At 52.0% G+C, this 18471-nt stretch overlaps 2 protein-coding genes across 9 annotated transcripts; one reads left to right on the plus strand and one right to left on the minus strand.

Annotated features, from left to right (window-relative positions):
* The first annotated feature begins 940 nt into the window (after nucleotides 1-940).
* On the plus strand, nucleotides 941-8814 carry MPI (mannose phosphate isomerase). Of its 5 annotated transcripts, none has more exons than XM_031017921.2 (8): nucleotides 941-1029; nucleotides 1521-1648; nucleotides 2736-2952; nucleotides 3669-3810; nucleotides 4154-4336; nucleotides 6340-6513; nucleotides 7536-7738; nucleotides 8087-8814. In XM_031017921.2, the coding sequence occupies exons 2-8, from the start codon at nucleotides 1551-1553 to the stop codon at nucleotides 8303-8305; spliced, it is 1236 nt and encodes a 411-aa protein (XP_030873781.1). In that variant the 5' UTR covers nucleotides 941-1029; nucleotides 1521-1550; the 3' UTR covers nucleotides 8306-8814. The 5 variants fall into 5 exon arrangements, with proteins under 5 accessions (XP_030873781.1, XP_006747158.1, XP_081687532.1 ...); XM_006747095.3 differs by having other exon boundaries at nucleotides 2752-2952; XM_031017922.2 differs by having other exon boundaries at nucleotides 945-1029; nucleotides 1542-1648.
* Nucleotides 8815-9852: 1038 nt separating this feature from the next.
* FAM219B (family with sequence similarity 219 member B) lies at nucleotides 9853-17621 on the minus strand. Of its 4 annotated transcripts, none has more exons than XM_031017927.2 (5): nucleotides 15418-17616; nucleotides 15121-15208; nucleotides 14338-14415; nucleotides 13770-13928; nucleotides 9853-12409 (listed from the first exon to the last, which is right to left on the minus strand). In XM_031017927.2, the coding sequence occupies exons 1-5, from the start codon at nucleotides 15629-15631 to the stop codon at nucleotides 12403-12405; spliced, it is 546 nt and encodes a 181-aa protein (XP_030873787.1). In that variant the 5' UTR covers nucleotides 15632-17616; the 3' UTR covers nucleotides 9853-12402. The 4 variants fall into 4 exon arrangements, with proteins under 4 accessions (XP_030873787.1, XP_030873786.1, XP_030873785.1 ...); XM_031017926.2 differs by having other exon boundaries at nucleotides 9853-12406; nucleotides 13880-13928; nucleotides 15418-17601; XM_031017925.2 differs by having other exon boundaries at nucleotides 13880-13928; nucleotides 15418-17597.
* Nucleotides 17622-18471: the final 850 nt, after the last annotated feature.

Raw genomic sequence — 18471 nt, forward strand, 5'->3', positions numbered from 1 at the left:
ACACATTCCCACGTTCCCACCGTAGAGTCTTTGCTCAAGCTATTTCTTTTTTATTTATTTTTATTTTTTTTAAAGATTTTATTTATTTATTTGAGAGAGAGAATGAGATAGAGAGCATGAGAGGGGGGAGGGTCAGAGGGAGAAGCAGACTCCCTGCCGAGCAGGGAGCCCGATGCGGACTCGATCCCGGGACTCCAGGATCATGACCTGAGCCGAAGGCAGTCGCTTAACCAACGGAGCCACCCAGGCGCCCGTCTTTTTTTTTTTTTTTTTTAAGATTTTATTTATTTATTTGACAGAGAGAGAGAGACAGCTAGAGAGGGAACACAAGCAGGGGGAGTGGGAGAGGGAGAAGCAGGCTTCCCGCCGAGCAGGGAGCCCGATGCGGGGCTTGATCCCGGGACTCCAGGATCATGACCTGAGCCGAAGGCAGTCGCTTAACCAACTGAGCCACCCAGGCGCCCTCAAACTATTTCTTGTGCCGGAACATTCCTCCTCACCTCCAAGTCTGTGCTCAAGCCTCCCCTCCTCGATGAGACTTACCGAGACATTTAAAATTCGGCAAACTGCTTCCCACTCCCACCCACCCATCCTTACTTTTCGTGGAACTTATCTTCCAACATACTATATGATTTACTTATTTATACTTATTTGCCCGTCTTCCCTTCACCAGAATGTACGCTCTATAAGGCAAAGGGATCTTGTTCTCGGATGTATCGCCAGCCCGCGGCATTTTGCCAGTGCTCAGTAAATCTATGTCCCGTGAAGGAACGAACGAATGAATACTGAGACCCAGGATTGCGGGCCGGAAGTCTCTGGGCTGCTGGAGGCTCCTCGTGACAGCTGGAGGGTGGCAGAGGCATGAAGAGTCCGAGGAGTGTCGGCACAAGGTGCACGGGCCTCCAAGGAGGCGCTGGAGGAACTACATTTCCCATGAAGCTCTGGGAGCAGAGGGGCCGCGGGTGCTGCCGGGAAGGGCGTACGAGCCAGAAGCCTGGTCCGGTACCGGGAGGATGGCCGTTCAGCAAGGTGGGCTGTCGCCTGGGGGCCGAGGAAGGTGGGGGTGGGTCGCGTCGCGGGGACCCTTCCAGACCTGATATGCCAGGTGGGACCCAGGCTTGCGACTCCGCGGAAAGACAGATGGGCTCTGGACAGAGGAGGGGGCACCTGCGATGGGGATTGAGCCGTTTTTTCAGCGCTCGCAGGAGGGTCTTGAGGGGAGGAGCCGCGCGTGGATCACTTCGAGACGGGGTGTCGTGTAATAGGTTCCTCCCGCTCCCTCCCCGTCCCTCCCTCCACGCAACTATCTCCCTCACGTCTACGGAGAAGCCTTACTGCCCGCTTTACAGATGGGAATATCGAGGCCTGCGGAGAACTGTCTCAACAACCTACGTACTACTTATTTGACTTCGTCCCCCAGACAGAACCCTCAGCTCGTGTCTAGTTTTCCCAAGACTGTAGGGTCAGGCCTCAGGAGTGGAGTGGAAGCTGACCCACGGTCTCTGCCCTCCTGCCCCCAGTATTCCCACTTTCCTGTGCAGTGCAGCACTATGCCTGGGGGAAGATGGGTTCCAACAGTGAAGTGGCTCGGCTGCTGGCCAGCAGTGACCCACAGGCCCGGATCTCAGAAGACAAGCCATATGCAGAGGTGAGACCTGGGTTGGATTTCATTTTATATATTTTTTAAAGACTTTATTTATTTATTAGTGCAGAGCGAGAGAGAGCAAGAGTTGAGGGGAGAGGCAGAGGGAGAGAAGCAGACTCCCCGCCGAGTAGGGAGCCCAACATGGGGCTCCATCCCAGGCGAAGACAGATGCTCAACAGGCTGAGCCACCCAGGCACCCCTGCATTTCACTTTAACAGCAGGTGAGAGGAAAGGATTCCTCCACTCAGAGGGCCTGGGGCAAGTCCTGTGGATCAGCTGGGAGAGGGAGGCCGCAAAGAGGGAGGAGGCCCTCTTGGCTCTTCAGATCCCATCAGGTGATGAATCCAGATGGTAGCACTGAAAGAAGAGAGGTTTTGTCATACTAGGCTGGGATTTCCGGTACCCTCTTTACCCCCAAGAACTCTCAGCATTTACTGAATTTTAATTCAACCCTTTTTTTTTTTTTAAGATTTTATTTACTTATTTGACAGAGAGAGAGACAGCTAGAGAGGGAATATAAGCAGGGGGAGTGCGAGAGGGAGAAGCAGGCTTCCTGCCGAGCAGGGAGCCCGATGTGGGACTCGATCCCAGGACCCCTAAATCATGACCTGAGCTGAAGGCAGACACTTAACGACTGAGCCACCCAGGCGCCCCTAATTCAACCCTCTTTGACAACTAAAACTTTTACTTTGACTAGCTTTTACATTTTAATAGCCTAATATATGTATTTTTCCTGCCCATTTAGGTGAGATAAAGCCAAAGCATAGCAAGGCCTCTACTTCTGAGATTGGAATAAGTGAATATTAACTCTTCTCAGAGCCATTTGAGAGTGCTTTTTAGTGACCTTGACAGTGCAGTTGTCATTCTCATTGGACAGATGAGAAAATTGAGACCAAGTGACCAGAAATAACTAGCCCAGGCCTCCACAGCTGGCTGAAGGCGGAGCCTGAAGTGGGTCTCCAGACTACTGGTGTTCTGGGGTCTGCTGCCTTCCTATATGTCTGTGATGGCATGAGCATTTATACCCAGGCCTGAGAGGCCCATCTCAGGATTCAGGCTGGTGGTGCCAGGTTCTTCTTTCCCTCCCAAGTTTCCTGTTTTTCCAGCTGTGGATGGGGTCCCACCCCCGGGGAGATGCCAAGATCCTTGACAATCGAATCTCACAGAAGACCCTAGGCCAGTGGATTGCCGAGAACCAGGACTGCTTGGGCTCAAAGGTCAAGGACACCTTTAATGGCAAGCTGCCCTTCCTCTTCAAAGTGCTCTCGGTTGAAACGGCCCTGTCCATCCAGGCACACCCTAACAAGGTACAGGATCAGAGTGGGATGGAGAGGTCAAAGTACAGAAGAACTCACGTCAAGGCCCTCCCACTACTTTTACTGCTGCTTTTTACCCCACCCACGCCGCACTCCAGCCCAAAACTAAATCCAGGCCTGACAACTCCCAATTTAGCTCAGGAAGGCTAGATGCTGGTGACACATGCTGGCAGCCAGCTCTCAGTGGACAGCTGACCAGTCTGTGCCGAAGGAGCTTCTCCTGGGTTCCCCTCATCCAGCCCAGGGCTACTCATATCTACTGTTTCCCCCGCTGGCTCTCCGGGAGAGTTCACCTTCCAGAGCAGAGCAGGCATCTTAGCTGTTGCCTCAGCTCCTAGGCATTTGTCTGTCCAAACTTCTCATTTCTAGAAGGCAGAGTAAGACCCAGAGAAGACAGGGATGTAGCCAAAGTCACACAGCTTGTTCGTGTCCGAGCTTGGTTTGGTGTTTGGGCTTCCTGATCCCCAGTCCGGGCCTCTTAAAGTCTCCCCCAGGTTTGGCCTGTGTTCCTGCCCTGGATTGGCTAAACCCTGAGTTTCTGCATTATGCCCTGACTGGGCTCATTGCCAAAAGTATGAAGCCACTGCTGTCCGGCGACTGGGGAGGGGAGAGGAGAGAGCAAGGGCCGGGTGGGACTGGTGTCCTACTAGCCTGGTAGGTGGTGACTGCACCTTGACCGTCGTCCTCTTCCCCTGGCCATCCCACAGGAGCTGGCAGAGAAACTGCACCTCCAGGCTCCACAACACTACCCTGATGCCAACCATAAGCCAGAGATGGCCATTGCCCTCACCTCCTTCCAAGGTTTATGTGGTTTCCGGCCCATTGAGGAAATTGTGACGTTTCTGACAAGTAAGGTTGGGCAAAATGCTGAGAACATGCATACTGGGCCTACGATGCATGGGCAACCCCAGGCAGAGCTGGAGCAGTGGCAGAGAACAGAGGCTAAGTGTCACAGGAACTGGGGGGCTGGTTGGCCTGATGAATTCTTGAAGCCACTGAGGCGGGCCTGTGAGACCAGGCCCAGGTGTGGTTGCTGAGGCTGGTGGTGAGCAGTTGGTTTTCACCTCAGAGTTTGCTTAGCATTGCCTGGCTCCTTGGTTAGGGGAGGGAGAGGGAGGCCTCCTCCAACTTCCCGCTTCTTTGCGTTCCATCTTGCCCTTCCTGATATGGGCCCTGGCCTGGCCTTCTGCAGAGGTGCCTGAGTTCCGGTTTCTGATTGGAGATACTGCAGCAACACAGCTGAAGCAGAGCATGAACAGTGACTCCCAGTCTGTGGCCTCTGCTCTGCAGAGCTGTTTCTCCCACCTGATGAAGAGTGAGAAGAAGGTGGTGGTGGAGCAGCTCAACCTGTTGGTGAAGCGGATCTCCCAGCAAGGTGGGTGTTGTGCGCCTGGGTGCGGCGCCCTGTCCTGCCTTTTGCCCCAGCACAGACACTAGTCCGTGAGGACAGGCCTCTCCACCCTTTGGCGCAGGCGGAACACCAAAATGGGCCCTTAGATGACTTAGATGGCCTATTAGCAACTGAGCATTTCTTTCTGTCTTTGGGGAGCAGGGCCCTAGGTTGAGTGCTGCTTCCTGACTGGCTCTTTTCTCTAGAGGGCTGGAGACAGATGGGCCTGGACGACTATTAGGAGGTCTTCCACCTAGGCATTCTGAGACTTCCCCAGCCCTACAGTTGCTCCCCATGAATGGATTTCTACTTTTTTTTTTTTTTTAAGATTTTATTTATTTATTCATAAGAGACAGAGAGAGAGAGAGGCAGGCCCCCCACTGAGCAGGGAGCCCGATGCGGGACTCGATCCCAGGACGCTGGGATCATGACCTGAGCCGAAGGCAGATGCTTAACCATCTGAGCCACCCAGGCACCCTGGATTTGTACTTTTGGCCTAGAGAGCAGGAAGAGGATAAGGGGATCCTCATCTCCTTTTCTCAAAAGGCCTGAAGCCCAGAAGCCCAGGACTTTGAATCAGTAGATCTCCCCGCCCTTTTTTTTGTTAATACACACACACACACACACACACACACACACGTTTCCTTAAATACCTGCTTTGTGCCCAACCTTGTGCTAACTAAGGAGAGTTCAGGAAATGACTGTGATGGGTGTGGTTGTCACATTTGGGTTGGGAGGTCAGTACAAGCAGCATAAAACAAGGCAGAATGGACTCCGGGTATGAGCTTACGGGGCACATGTGATGAGGCCCCAGCCCCTTCTCTAGGAGACCCTGGAGCTCTTCTGGTTCTCTCTCTACACATTTCCCCTGCTACCTCTGAGCCACAGAGAATTATTTTGTCCAAGCGTATCCTTTGTTTTCTTTGTTTTTTTTTTGTTTTGTTTAGTTTTTGGTGTTGTCTCTGCTTGCATGCCTCCCCTTTGGGGCTTCTTGCACTCTTGACAGAACAGATTACTCTTGCCGGGAGTTCCCAGAACCCCCTGTTCCTAAGCGAGGTAGAGCCTTTAGCACCTGTGAGTCTATATCATCCCATGCACACTTGTGAAAACCGGGGTTTTCTCCAGGCCACGGGCCTGCCTGTTTGACCTTTATATTCCCAGTGCTTAGCACAGAGCGGGTATTCACGTCTTTGTACGAAGACTCAGAACCACCCTCCAATCCAGACCAGCTGGTTTCTTCACTTTGGCACTGACACATTCAGCTTTCACTTACTCATGCCCTCCCCTCTTCTCTGCGCACTCAAGAAATTTGAGCTCACCACCCTGCCCTCCCCTAATTTCCAAAGCCTTCCCCCACTACTCTAGCCCAGGCTGAGGACACATTTTTGGTCCTGGGCGTATTCTGCCTCTTGCCCTCTGGGGTGACCAACCAACTCGGTTTGCCTGGGACTTAATGATTTTCTGAGACACAGTACTTTCAGGGCTAAAAAAGGGAAGGGCCTGGCCTGTCTGGGACAGTTGGTCACCCCATATGGAACTCTTAGGTTATCCCCTAAATAGATTGAGCTCTACAGCAGTGGTTCTCAACCAGGGGACACTGGCAATTGTCTAGAGAGACATTTTTTGTTTCCAAACATGGGTTGGGGGTGCTATCTTTTGGGTGGAGACCAAAGATGCTGCTAAACATCCTACAGTACACAGGACAGCCCCCACAACAAAGGATTATCTGGCCCCAAACTTTAGCCCTTTTAGTGGCTGGAATAATGCTGGGCACATAGACAATCAGAATGGGGAAAATGGTATCTGTATGGGCTGGAAGATCAAGGAAGGCTGGCCCCCAAAGGGTGGGGTTGTGGCTAGGAGAACACACCTACCCGTTTCTGGATTCCTGGGGGCAGGGATTTGCCCACGACTTGCTGGCCAAGGTGGGGCTGTGAACACCACTGAGTGTGTTCCTAAGTGGCCTTGGGCTGCTCTGTGACCCTCAGTGGCTGCTGGAAACAACATGGAAGACATCTATGGGGAGCTCTTACTGCAGCTGCACCAGCAGTATCCAGGTGATATTGGATGCTTTGCCATTTACTTCCTGAACCTGCTCGCCCTGAAGCCGGGAGAGGCCATGTTTCTGGAGGCTAATGTGCCCCATGCCTACCTGAAAGGAGGTGAGGCACGTTTTTTTGTTGGTGGTGGTTTTTTTTTTAAGATTTTAAGTAATCTCTGTAACCAGTGTGGGGCTTGAACTCACAACCTCAAGATCAACAAGAGTCGCATGCTCCTCTGACTGAGGCAGCCAGGTAACTCAAGGTGAGCCACGTTTTAACAGTGAGCCCCATTACCAAGCCTTGCTTCCTCATCTAGATAAAAGGGGGAGGGGTCAAAGAGAGACATTTAAGGTCCCACCGGCTCTGACCTCCCAGGGTTCCTGGGGTGGGCCGGGTAGTGGCCAGTAGGGATGAAGAATGCCAGCTTAGTGTTAGACACTGCTTGAATCTTCACACGGACCCTGTGAGGTCATGGTACTCTCATGCTCCCCTGTCTGCATGTGTGGGAACAGTCTGAACCCAGGCTACACTGGAGCAAGGCTGTTGTTCTCTCCCCTGCCTCACACTACCTTTGCCTGTCTGTCCTATCTATCCAGAAATTTTTGTGAGAAAATACATTGCCACAGAGAAGTGTCACATTTTTTTTCTTTTTAAAGATTTTATTTATTTGAGACAGAGAGAATGAGAGAGAGAGAGAGAGCACATGAGAAGGGGGAGGGTCAGAGGGAGAAGCAGGCTCCTCGCTGAGCAGGGAGCCCGATGCGGGACTCGATCCCGGGACTCCAGGATCATGACCTGAGCCGAAGGCAGTCGCTCAACCAACTGAGCCACCCAGGCGCCCAAGGTGTCACATTTTGACTGTTGGCTATTTATCCACTCACGGACAGGATTCTGTGGTAGAATAAAGTCTGGGGAGGGTTGGGGCTCCCCCAGGGGCTAACATGACACCCCCTGACAAAAGTGGGTGACCTGCCACCTGTTTGTGGTATCTCTTAGCCCATTCTCCCAGATTATGCATTTCACACATTTTTGCCTAACTCTGCAGGGGGTTCATGGCCCTCGGGTTAGGAGGCCCAGCCCTGGTGAGCCAAACTCCAAGACATCCTTCATCAGGTTAGCACATGACACCTGTTTGTCCCCAGACTGTGTGGAGTGCATGGCGTGTTCAGACAACACTGTTCGTGCTGGCCTAACACCCAAGTTCATCGATGTGCCAACCCTGTGTGAAATGCTCAGCTATATCCCCAGCAAGGACAGGCTCTTTCTTCCAACACGGAGCCTGGAAGACCCCTACCTCTCTATCTATGACCCCCCCGTGCCAGACTTCACGGTCATGAGGATGGAGGTGAGTGGGGGTGGCGGCGGCTATGGTGGTGGGTGTCTTTCATATGGCAGGAAAAAGCCTGGCAAGGGCCACAATGTGGAGTGCACCTGGAGCTGGGTTCCCTTTCTTTTACGCACTTAAAGGAGGTGGCGGGGGGGGCGGGCCCACACATGCCGCAGCCGCAGGGCCTACCCATTCCTCTTTGTACCAGGGACCAGACATGGGCCTCCATGCTGACGGGAGCCTGAGCAGTGGGGGAGAAGGTGGGCGAGCTCTCCCTCTCGCTGCCCCTGAGGTTGTCCTGGCTCCCCCGTGAGCGGACAGGCACAGAAAACGAGCTGCATCATCCTGTTGTTTCTTTCTGCCCAGGTCCCTGGCTCCATCACTGAATACAAGGTCTTGGCAGTGGACTCTGCCAGCATCGTCCTGGTGGTCCAGGGGAGAGTGACAGCCAGCAGTCCTACAGCCCAGACGCCGATCCCCCTGCAGCGTGGTGGGGTGCTTTTCATTGGGGCCAATGAGAGCGTCTCACTGAAGCTCACTGCGCCCGATGACTTACTGATGTTCCGTGCCTGCTGCCTGCTGTAGAGACCACAGCCTTCCTGGCTCTCCTCTGACGGTTACCCTAAATCCTGGCCAGCCTCTTCTCAGGCCCAGCTCTGACCCCATCCCTGCTCTAGACTTGAGTATGCCCTGGAAGAGCGGGGGTAGAGTAGTGAGCTTGAAGGTTGTGACTCCAGAGCAAGCCTCGGACAAACCATCTTTCTCTTGGGAGGAGGACCCTGGTGAGGACTAAGATGTGACACTCCCTTCGTATCCTCACCATACCTGAGCCAGGCTCTCCTCAAGGCAGGAGGCGGCAGCTCTGTTCCAGCCGACAGCATTAGGCAGGCTGGTAAAAATCTGTGATTAGCTCAGCATCACTCACAGCAAGAGGGTAGGTAATTTCTACGAACAGCGTTCTGGCCCTGGGACTGCCCATTTCCTCAGCTGCAAAGGAGGGGGAAAGAGTAGGCCTGTGGACTAATGTTACTCCTTGTCACCCTCTGGCTCTGTCAAAGCAATTAAAGGTCACTTGTGTTGGGCTATGAGGTAGAGCAGTCAGCCTTCAGCGTTCCAGTCCTTGAAAAGTGGGCTGATCAAGCCCTTCCTGGATGTCAGTTTTTGCTTTAATTGCTGCTTCCAACAGCTCCCCGGGGTGGGTCTGTATGGAGCCTTTTATAGGAACATATGGGAGGGGCAGCCAGCTTCAGCTTTAGCGCGGAGCTTGCAGGCTGACCTCGGGTCCTACAGATGTGGAAGGTGAATCTAAAGACAGGTAGTCAGGGCAAGATTCCTAAGTGTTCTCAGGTGGCCTCAGGGCAAGGATCAGCAAGCTAAGGCCAGCAGGCTGGATCGAGCCACAGCCATCATTTACATTCTGTCCCGCAGCTTTCAGGCTGCAGTGGCAAAATGTTACAGATGCACTGGCCTTTCACAGAGAAAGTTGTCAGCCACTTCTTTAGAACACGTTCAGTCATTATACATACGGGGATTCGGGGACAGGACAACCCCATTTGTGTTGTGAAGAGAAACCTAGCTACATTTTCTAAAATGGCAGAAAGTATATAGGACATCTACTCGCCCTGTGCCTACCCTTTAGACATGGATACACCTCTGTAGGAGGTGGCACAGCTGTCTGAGATCCTGTCACCCCAGACTAAGCAGAGCCGCAGGCTGTTCACTCCTTCCTGTGGAGTAAGGGTTTAGACTGGCACAAAAGGATCTTTCCGGGCTGCTGCCCATTCTAGACCCCCTGCACAAGGGAAATCCAGGAAACTACCTTCAAAAAAGTTCTGGCCAATCTGTTCTGGGGTTTTTTTTTGGCCTCCAAATTTTGTTCAGCTAAAAAACAAAAGATGACCTGGAAAAACAAAGGGTCTGCCAAAAGGAATGCCATCTAAAGAGGAATGCTACAAAGGTGTGCTCCCTCCAATGATGCAGGCCTGAAAATGATGCCCACTGGGAATAGCAGGGAGAGGGAGATCCTAGGAGGAATGGCCACAGCTGGGGCTGTTAGGCTTTTCATTTCAGAATCAGGGGGCTGTGGTCTAGGCCTTGCTTAAAATCCTATTGCAACACAGAGACAGCTCAACTAGCATGATTGTATTTATTCTTAGAAACTTCCAGAGCTGTAGAAGCCTAAGCCAAGAGTTCTGTACTCTGTAAACACCATACACATACTCCCCTCTGTGAGGTTAACTCTCTCCCCAGGACACTGTCACCTGCAGAATACCTAGCACTCTGAATTAAGGCACTTCGGCCCTAGGCACCTTGATGCCTTTACTGGTGACATTTTAGCCTGGGACCTCTCGCCCCAAACAACAGACCATTCCTACCCTGCCTAGCTGCCCTGTTCCTCCAAATTTCCCCATAAAGATAATGCCTTCCGCACGGAGTCAGCCAGTTCTGGAACATCCTCTCCAGGATCAGTGTTTACTTAAAGTAACAACCATCTGGGGGCCTCGGTCTTGGGGTCCTGCTGCCACCTTCACCCACGGCTGCTGCTAAATGCTCAGGCTGTTCTGTCCTGTCCAATTCCCCCACACATAACGTGGCCCCACGCGGCTTCCTGCTACCACCACCGTCTCTCTACACTGCCCCGCATCTGTGCCCTCTCTTCGTGAGCACTTCGGCACCTCTGCAGAAACCAGAAAGGCCTGAAAATAGTCTCTCTGGAGGGGCGAGGGGTTCGGGATGAAGATGTTCTTCTGTCTTCCCTGCCTGCAGGCATGGGCACCAAGTGCTCGGCAGGTGAGGCACCCGTGTGGCACTGCAGTCCCACTCCTGGAACAGTCTGCATCCCTGATTTCCCCAGACCCCAACCTGAGGTGCCCATGGCCTCTGTCCCGTCTCCCTTCTGTGATGCTGCTAAATTCTAAAATGTTAACCACAGCCCCCTGGGTGCCATATATTCTTAACTTTTAGATTTGACAGCAGCACCAAGACAGAGGCCAATCAAGCACTGACAGATTACCCTCGTCATCTGACAAGGTCTTTTTAACTGACCTTCTCAGCCCTCCAGTCACCTCACTGGGTAAAACAAGAGTCCATGTGATCCCTCATTCCTCTAGAGGCCACAGGACATCAAATAAATCACCAGATCAGGCACTTCCCATGTGGGGCCCACACCCCAATCCTAACTACCACGCCCCTTAGGCTGGGAACCGTGTCCACACTCCTCCAGTCCTCGCCACGGCTCTAGGTGAGGCCAAAAAAAGGAACCACTGAAAACAATTCTAGAGAGGACTGAAGAGCAAGATACCATCGGGGGTGGGGTGAACTAGCATGGTCCCTGGGGAGATGATGCCTGTCTCAGCTGTGTTCACACTGAGGGCTGAGGCTGGGCTGCCCCACAGGTTTACCGTAAAGCCCAATCCTCAGTATCTGCGGGGAGGCCCATGCTGGAGTGAAGAGAAGCCCTCTGCAGTGGGCGATTATCTCCTCAGGCAGGGACCCTGGGAGCTGGCACACGTCCCTCCTCCCCATGCTGGCATCCTGACATGTAGGATGTACAGCCCACACCGCTGTGCCATACACTTCTCACCTATCGCTATTCTCAAGTTTCAAAAGCTAAATAGGAAGGCACCTGACCGCTCCCTGCAGCTCCCTCTGCTGGTCACCCAAACCTGCAGGCTTCTGGGGCGAACTCCAGTCCCTTCACCCAACCTTTACACTCAAAGACTGGGTGTTGAACTAGCTAAGACCAAGACAAGGAATGGTAACCAAGGAAAGACAAATAAATAAATATGTACATAGTGGAGCAATTTTTCTCTAACTAGGAGTGGGCTGACCACAGTCACTAAACCCACCCAGTTTGAGCCAGTTGGGGATGTTCTGGGTCCAGGGATTCTGGAAGCCTTGATCCTGCTGTGCCATCAAGCAGCGGGCTGTATTCCCTGCCAGGGCCAAACAGGTGCAAGGGGAAGAGAGCCAAAGGGCCTTGCTTTATGCATTCTTGAGGGTCCCATTGTAGAGCCAGGAAGACGGAGCATTATGGAATTTCTTAAACTGGTCCCAAATAGTTCAGCTAGTTTCCAAAGACTCCCAGCTGCGAGCCATAAAGTGCTATTTTCTGCTTCCATACAACACCGTCCAGCACAGCCTGGGCACAAAAGCTCTTTCTCCCTCCATTGAGCAGGACAAATACCAGTCAAGATGTCTGCAAGATTTCCTTAGCCAACTCTGTCACCACAAGCATCAGGATTCCTCTCTTCCTGCCCTTATTAAAGTGGTTTTTCCAAACTCTGCTCTAATAGCAGAGGAAAACTGCAGAATTCTACCTGTCACCCTATGGCCCAGATGGGGGCCTCTGGCCTGAGAAGCACCAGGTAAGGCATAACTGCAGGTCATTGACCTTCCGAGAGAGTCAGTGCCGCCAGTGATTCTGGGGCTCACAGCAGTCCTCACTGCACTCTGTGACCTAAGAAGGGCCAACAGCGCTCTGCAGGCATGGTGAGCAGGGCCCATCTTAGGGGGTTATGTCTACTGGAGGGTACAGGAGGAAGAGTCCCCAAGACAGCACCAGCAGCAGGAGCACGTTGAAGAGGCCATAGGCTTGGGAGGAATGAGGTCCAAGTCCTCATCATCTGGAATCTCATCCAGGTGATACCCATCCTGGAGCAGCTGCCGGCTCACATCCTGGTTCACCTGCTAAGAGCAGAAGAGGAGAGAACTATCAGCCAGGTGGCAAAGCAGAAATAACTGCTGCCCAAAGGGCAGACCTACATTCCCTTACCAGAGCTTCCTGTCCACGCTCCACCCTCAGGCCAACTCCACGCATCACTGGACTACATGAGGAAGTGCCCCCCACCCAGCCATGAGGGGCCCCAAGCAGCCCGAGCCAGTACTGTCCAGGCTGCAGTGTCACTAACCCCCAGGGGAGCTGTTCTCACTAAAGAATCCTAAGGCATCTGATGTAAATATCAGATTCCAGATTACATTTGAAAGTCAATGGCCTGACCCGCTGGTCCCTGTAAAGGCTGAAGAATATGGGACAACGATACCAGAACAATGGGGTAGAAGATGAGTTATGTAGGAACAGGGTGGGGAGCAGCTTTGTCCGCACTGCCGGTTAAACACGTTAGCCTTTATGCCAGCAGAGCTTGCTCCCTGCAAAGTGGAACCTGTCAGCCTCGCTTTACCAGTTCTGCTGAGCAGAAGAAACAGGAGATTGGGAATAGCATAGGACTTTCTCTGGCTCTTGGCTAATTTTTCTTTTCTTAGTTTTAACAATCTCAGGCACCCAGATATTCAAGGAGGATAAAATTTACAAACTGCTTCTATTCTCTTTGGCAGACACTCGGGGTGTGGCCAAGGGTTTCCAGAACAAGGAAAAAATACCAGTGGCGTACAGTCATGTCTCCAGCACTCTGCCTCTATCTAAGGCAGTAAGCTGCACATGACAGATCTTTCCGTCCCTGTGTCTCTGTCTGGGACCGTCACTCTGGAAATGTGTGCAAAAGGCCAGCCCACTCAGTCTGAGCTCTCATTGATGGAACTGAAGGAACACAAGTTGTTTGGCCTGGAAGAAAGCAAGCTTGGTGGAGAATGGCCAGGGGAGAGACAGGAATGCTGATCTCAGATAAAAGGCAATCAAAGAAAGGGACACTAGAATTACTGGGTGACACTGGAGGGCAGGCCTAGGACCACTGAGTCCATCCTGCAGGAGACATTTCAAATTAATAAGGAAGACTTCTCTAAGAGCTACCTGACGAAGGAATTTGTGTGTGTGTGTGTGTGTGTGTGTGTTTTGGAATAAGGGTAGGCAGCAGGGCTTCTTGGAGGGCGTGAGTACCCAGTTACAAGAAGCATTCAAGCAAGCAGAGGCTGGTAAACACTTAGGTGGGATTTTTCAAGAGGATTCCTTTTCTAAGTGGTCACCTGGGCTAGAAGACTTATGAGGTCCTTTCAGCCCTAAGGGTCTATGGTCTCTTGGATTTTCGACAGCTTTCCTCAGACACCTATACCTCTGCTGGGGGAGTAGGGCAGAATAGAAGATTGGAGAACAGACCGGAAGTCTGGCACAGTGCCGTGCATACAGCAGGCACAAGACAAGCATTTGGCAGTGGCGGTGACGCTGCCTGCAGCCTGGCCCCGTGCAGAAAGGCGCTCTGGACTTGCCTCTGCAGAGGAATACCCGGAGGAGTATCTGGATTCCAGCTCCCCATCACTAGGAGAAGAGGAAAACAGTCAGTTCAGGGGGATGCCTGTGAAGCCCAGCTGCAAATGGCAAGGTGGACAGCATGCAAGGGGGTCTGGAGGACTTGGGAAACAAAGACCATCACAGAACTCAAGCCCAGAATCTGTCATGAGTACCACTGACTCGTTCTATTGGCTCTAGCAGGGACGGGGTCACTGTCACTAACAGTGAAGATATAACAGGGGAGGAGGATTCCCCCACACAAGGTTAGTGTTCCAAATCGAAGAGCAGCATGATCACCTGAGTCCTCTAACCAAGCTATCCTGGGAAGGGATAATGCTCTGAAGACAGCTCTGGAACATGCATGAAGGGTCTTGGAAGAGATCTGCAGTTTTACCCAAGTCACTCCCCAAGAGATATTTTCCAGGAGAGCACTCACCTGTCAGAGTCGAGGGACACCAGGTTTTCATCTGGACTCTGACTAAGGGCAGTATAGCCCTTGTTAAACTTCACTGACCTGAGAGGAGATGGGGAAGAGACCAAGCATAGATAAAGCAACATTTCACAGGGAAAGCCAGAGTTCTTGCTCTTATGGAAAAAGAACTGACTGTAGTACTCCTGTCTTGCCTTCTACCTGTCACACAGCCACCGCTGCCTGCCCTGTATCTGGCTACAGCCACTGGGAATATGCACTTTCCCACACCACTCCCCCTACTGCTCCTGAGGAAACACCTACTCTTTCGAGTAAGGGAAAGCTCCCCCACTTCACCTTACTTTAACCAGAGAACAGAAAAATTGCAAGTCCTGGGGCAAATCTCTTCTTCACCTCTCTTGAGTTTGAGCTCTTATCTATAAGAGGCGCTGGATAAGGTCCTATCCAGCCCTCAGAGTTTACCATTCTGCTAAAAAAGAAATACAGCCCTGGCTGTTCCCACACTGCTTTCTATCCTCACTCCTAGGGAACCCAGCCACTGTGCTGCTCCCAGAGGATGATCCCATGCACTGACAAAACTGTTATTCCAAAGCCCTTTCCTTGACATCATTACATCCTTAAAGGCAAAGAAAAGGTCATTCCTCTTCCCATTTTAAACTAGTGAAAAAGACGGGTTGGCGTCAGGTGAATCACTAGCTCGGTCTTAAAACGTGAGAACTCTTGTCTCCCAGCCCGAGGACCAAGGCCTTTTCTGGAAGCTGCTTGCACAGAGGTGGTGCCTGCTGAGACCTTTTCGCTGAAGAGTCGGGGCGGTTCGGCGAGGCCCCCAGCATGCCTTTTCTCCGCAGAACAGCCTTGGCCAGGTCCCGGTGCTTCTCTGGAAGTCAAAGGGCCCGGGTCAGCGGGGTCTTCCCCACTCCGCCGTGTCTCCCAAACGCCAGGAGCCCCCTCTCTCCGAACAGATTTTCGGGGACGCGAGCGGGCTGCAGCTGCCCCTTCAGGGTCGCCCCGGCAGGGCTCCGGAGCCTGCCCAGGGGACCAGGTAGCCCACCCAGGCAGAGACACCCCCCATCGGGCCGCACTCACGCAGCTTGGCCTGAATGGAAGGCGCGCGCGTCACCATGTACGGTCCCCTCTTCTCCACAACCGCCGGGGGCCGCTCCCCCAAAAGGGGGACTCCACTGCCGCTTCGCCCGAAGGGCAGCCCCGCAGCTCCCGCTGCGCAGTCCGGGGTCCCGCCGGGCCGAGGTCCCGGGGTAGACGTCCGTACCCCGGGCCCGCTGGAATCCGCGGTCGCCATGCTCCGGCGACGGCCCGCCGCGACGCAGAGCCCCGCCTCTTGGCTTACGAGTCGTGGGCAGGGAGGGAGGCGGTCTCTTCCGAGAAAGATGGAGACGCGCAGGCGCGGGCCTTATCCGTCCAAGCTTTCCGGCCCCGCCTGCCGTTGGGATAGCACAATTGTTCCGCACTCCGTGGGTCTGGGTACTTTCAGTTCCGGCTTTTGAGATACACCGCTGTACTTATAGTCGGCCGGAACCTGGGCATGTTGAGGCCAGTTCTGGCTCCCGTGGAAAGAAAATACCGATATTTATGCATGTGCGCGCGCTGGGCGGAGCCCTTTCCCCCCACGCCCCGCGGCGCGCACTCGCTCTCCGCATGGGTCAACTCGCCACATCCCGAGCTCCCAAAGGCGAGCCCTGGAGAACCTGGGTTGAACCCAAAAGAGCTGTATGAGGAAAGGAGATATTAAGCGCCCTTCTCCAGAAAAAGAAACAGGTCGGAGAGGTTCAGGGCCTTTGAGCCGGTCAGACACTAGAGGCATTGCCTGGGCTGATCCATCTAACGTCAAACCCCCGTTACTTTCAACACTATTTGGTGCGCGACTCTCTCTAGCCTTCAAGTTTGCACATTTTAAAATGGAGCCAACATCACTGCCCGCCGTATAGCGAAAAATAAGTGCAAAATAGGCTGTGGAAAGAAGGATGAAAGTGCACTGAGTCTGTGTGTGGCAGGGCACGGAGATGTCATGGCTCTTGACTTCTCTGGCCCCCAAGGGATGTGCTTGTGACTGGCTGGAAAGAAGCTCCAGATCCTTGTAGGAATGGCCGAATCTCATGAGGCCGCCAGGGGCTAATTGGCCTCCACAGGGTAGATAAACAATATGCAATTTTGAGTCCCCAGGGCCACCCAAACAGTTGAGCAGTACTATGCCTTAAGCAGGATAAGAAAAAAAATGTAGGACTGGAAAAATCAGAAGCACAGAGGAACGTTAACTATTTTGGTGGATTCCACCCTTTAAAAAAAATTGTTTATTTTAGATAGAGCACGAGCACGAGGGGCAGAGGGAGAGGGAGAACCCCAAGTAGACTCCCTGCTGAGCGCAGAGTGAGAAGCAGGCCGATCCCACAACCCTGAGATCATGACCGAGTGGAAACCAAGAGTCCTTCGCTTAACCGACTGTACCACCCAGGCGCCCGGACCCCCATTTTAGACGTCCAGAAACAGCAATTTCATATGGCTCAACTTTTTTTTTTTTTTTTTTTTTGAAAGTAGGCTCCAGGCCTAGGGTGGAGCGCATCTAGGGGTTTGAACTCAGGACCCTGAGACAAAGACCTGAACTGAAATCAAGACTCCACCCCCCTTAATGGACTGAGCCACCCAGGTGCCCCCATATGGCTCAACTTTATATTGAATCCTCATGACTTCCCAGTGTAGCCGGTTGTTATTCCTATTAGGCAAGTGAGGCTTTGACTTGGTCAAATTCACCAGTTAAGTGGGAACCCTGGGATTTGAATCCAGCTCCCTGTGGACTCCAAAGACATGTTTTTCTCATGGTTATGCTGCCTGTTAAACTGATGGGGACTTCACCAAGGGCCAAAGAAAATGTGACCAGAACCCACACGATGTCACAAAGTCTCCAGGAACTTGTAGCAAGAGTGTGAGTGCCCTCATTCATGCCCCTCCTAGATCTCCCATCATTAATGCTCAGTTAATTACTATGTGATTGAACAGGTTCTGCCACTTACTAGCCAGGTATTTAACTTCTTTATATCTCCATTTCTTTAGCAGAGAAATGGAGATAATAATAGTACCTATCCAACAGAATTGTGAGGTTAAATTATAAAGTGCTCGGAATGGCACCTCGCATATGAGAGCTCAAGATATGTAACTTTAATGGGGGAACATGCAACTCTTGATCTCAGGGTTGTAAATTCAAGCCCCTGGGTGGGTGCAGAGATTATTAAAATCTTTAGAAAAAAAAAAAGTAACCTTGCAAAGCTTAGAGTGTTCTAGGAACTTAGTGTTTATTCTCACTTGGCTTTACGCTTCCCAAGGGCGGACTGCCTTGTTTATTTTGTAACTCTAGTTTTGATCCCTTTCACCTATTTGCCACACCCTGGCAACCACCAATCTGTATCTATGAGCTTGGTGTTTTTGTTTGTTGTTTTTATTTATTTATTTTTAAAGATTTTATTTATTTGAGAGAGAGAGAGCATGAGCTGGGGGAGGGGCAGAGGGAGAAGCAGACTCCCCACTGAGTGGGGAGCCCAACGCGGGGCTCAATTCCAGGACCCTGGGATCATGACCTGGGCCAAAGGCAGACCCTTAACTGACTGAGCCACCCAGGCTATTTTTATTTTTTTAAGTAATCTCTGCACCCAACGTGGGGCTCAAACTTAGCACCCTGAGATCAAGAGTCACATGCTCTACTAAGCTAGTCTAGTGCCCGTTTGTTTTTTAATTCCACATATGAGATCATACAATATTTGTCTCTCGGTCCAACTTATTTCACTTAGCATAATGCCCTCTCAGGGCTCCATCCATGTTGTTGCAAATGGCAAGATTTCATTCTTTTTATGACTGAATAGTATTCTGTTCTATATATATGCCATTTTTTCTTTATCCATTCATCCATCGATGGACACTTAGGTTGTTTCCATATCTTGGCTATTATAAATAATGCTGCGGTGAACACGGGAGGTGGTGCATATATCTTTTCAGATTAGTGTCTTCATTGTCTTTGAATAAATACCCAGAAGTGGAATTGCTGGATCATACAGGAGTTCTATTTTTAATTTTTTGAGGAAAACTCTATACTGTTCTTCATAGTGGCTGCACCAGTTTGCATCCCCACACGAG

The sequence above is a fragment of the Leptonychotes weddellii genome, chromosome 9 (genome assembly GCF_054177405.1).
Source record: "Leptonychotes weddellii isolate Sample4059 chromosome 9, ASM5417740v2, whole genome shotgun sequence".
NCBI classification, from domain to species: Eukaryota; Metazoa; Chordata; class Mammalia; order Carnivora; family Phocidae; genus Leptonychotes; species Leptonychotes weddellii.